This window comes from Etheostoma spectabile, unplaced genomic scaffold, assembly GCF_008692095.1.
Source record: "Etheostoma spectabile isolate EspeVRDwgs_2016 unplaced genomic scaffold, UIUC_Espe_1.0 scaffold340, whole genome shotgun sequence".
NCBI classification, from domain to species: Eukaryota; Metazoa; Chordata; class Actinopteri; order Perciformes; family Percidae; genus Etheostoma; species Etheostoma spectabile.
The window spans coordinates 176,706-179,057 of record NW_022605588.1 but is presented as its reverse complement, the minus strand read 5'-3'; the positions used below and the strand labels follow the sequence as shown (position 1 = coordinate 179,057).

Genomic DNA, 2,352 nt, shown 5'->3' with positions numbered 1-2,352 from the left:
CCAGACAGCTAGCTAGACTCTCTGTCCAATCTGAGTTTTCTGTTGGCGACTAGAACTACTTCAGAACCAGGTCTTTCCCAGAGCTTAGCACCGCCCACGACAATTGTGATTGGTTTAAAGAAATGCTGATAAAGGAGAGCAGGTTTTTCTCCCTTCCCAGAATGCTGTGTGGACTAGTCAGACCCTCCTCTCCAGCGCTGTGGAGGAAGGTCTGGCAAAGCGAGACTACTGTTGATGTGGGTTTTAAAACTTGAATCTGAGTCCAGAACTCAAATCAATGGTCTCAAATCTTAAAGATTGGCGCTTCAACATGAGCACTGTGACCCAGAGGGACCAGAACTTTGGTTTTCTTTAATAAATGGTGATACTTGAGCCAGAGCAGAGCAGGAAGTCCTTGTTATTACTACCCACCGGCACAGAAGCAGTGTTTCATGTCCAAATGAATTCTTAACCCTTGGGGGTTATTAAAGAAGTTTGACTCCTCCACTACAATGGCTTGCAGGGACTCTTAAACACATTTAGAGAGGATTTGGATTTGGATCTATTTTTTTTCTCAGTTCTTATCATTTTGGTGCTGGTGATTTTCCTTTGGGGCTGGCTAAAACCGCTTTGAGGGGGAGGGCAAAAAATTCCTCTATGCAGAAAAAACCGTGCAGAAAGGTCTCTCTGTCTTCTCTCAGGTGAACGATGACCAGATGGAGAAGGCTCACAGGACGTACCCTCACAACCCCCCACGCACCAAAGAGGCCTACTACTTCAGACAGGTGTTTGAGAAGCACTACCCCGGCCGAGCCGAGTGGCTGTCCCATTACTGGATGCCCCGCTGGACCAACGCCACGGACCCATCGGCCCGCACCCTGGCCATCTACAAGCCTGATAAGGAGCAGTGATCCCTCAACCAGCATTCTGTTCTTCATTCTGCATGTGTCATACATGGGATACATTAAATTGCTATGTTATGGTTTAATAACCAATATCTTTTGCTCTCATTCCCCTTGCTCTGCCCTTTCACCCTCTCATTCCCCCTGCTCTGGCCTTTCCCCCTCTCATTCCCCCTGCTGTGGCCTTTCCCCCTCTCATTCCCCCTGTGTGGCATTTCCCACTCTCATATCCCGTGCGTTTTGTGTCCCCCTCTCATTCCCCCTGCTCTGGTGTTTCCCCCTCTCATTCCCCCTGCTCTGGTGTTTCCGAGCCCCTAAACCGGAGACATTTGGCAACACTTCTGACCTGTTTTGGTTTGGAATCGGGGGGGCTGTGTTGCTAACGGAGACCTTTGGCCACGTCGACACTGACGCCAACGTTTCGCCACCTTATTGGGTCAGTTATGACGTCTCTGCCTTTTAGAGTAAGCTACTAAAGTTACCATGGCAACTACCAGCAACAGGCCTGTTTACCCTAGCTCGTGGATGCCCAGCTTACAAATGGTGTTTTTAGATATGAGTTAGTGCAAACGGAGATTTGTTCTTCTACCGGATCTAAAAACATTGGTGCGCACGTCGATTCATTTTGGCTCAATACTCCCAAAAAGTAACAATGTAAATGCAGCATCGGCTTTATTTATTAAACTCTGATTCAATTGAACCGGTTTGGAAGTAGTTACGCTGAGCTTGTCTTACCCTACGCTGTGATGGACTTCGTCAGACTTCATCAGAGCTGCATGCATGAGAGATTTCTTATCTTATGTTCCAAGGCTGCTTGATGAAGGCATGTGTAGTGTAAAATCAGTTCTTTTTAGGCTTGAAGATCATCAAATCATTGGTATACACCCAGTCACAATGTTTGTTCACAATAACTTCCGGGTAGAAATCTCCTGCGTCTGGTAAGCAAAAATGACCCAGAACAACTGGATCTACTCTCATCTCATTCATCTCAAATGCATCTTCGATGCTTTCATATGTCAACAGTAACACTCTTACTAACATTCCTAATGCTAGATGTAGTTTATCCAAGACGCTAGCAAAGCCACACAGGCCAGAAAGTAAGCACAGCAGAAAGGTCGGCTAGGTCGGACCACCGTTGAGACATCTTCATAATTCAAATGAACCGCCCCACGTCATGGTGGTTCGGCCTGACAAAGTCTAGCTAATGGCTACAAAGTATAAGGGTTTGACTGATTTGTCAGTTTGATGTGTGCATTTCTGTTAAATTAGTGCCTAAATGCTGTTTCCCATTACCTATTACAAGTTCCTGAACACCCCACCGCTCGTCATCCTCTTCAGACTCCTACTGCACTCTGTGCCTTCTAGTCATGCGCGCACCAAACACTGTCGAGATGCTCGTTTATTTTGTGCAGCTGACTGCACTATGTACTGTATGTGCAATGTGCTATTGATTGAGCCAAAAGAAAGGGGG

At 46.6% G+C, this 2,352-nt stretch overlaps 1 protein-coding gene across 1 annotated transcript in view; it reads left to right on the top strand.

The window, feature by feature from the left end:
• asns (asparagine synthetase) overlaps nt 1-965 on the top strand; it is a 12,570-nt gene extending 11,605 nt beyond the window's left edge. The window contains exon 12 of the mRNA XM_032511227.1: nt 681-965. Within this exon, the coding sequence (XP_032367118.1) occupies nt 681-890 (210 nt within the window). The 3' untranslated portion in view covers nt 891-965. The remainder of the gene's footprint in view (nt 1-680) is intronic.
• The last annotated feature ends 1,387 nt before the right edge of the window (nt 966-2,352 follow it).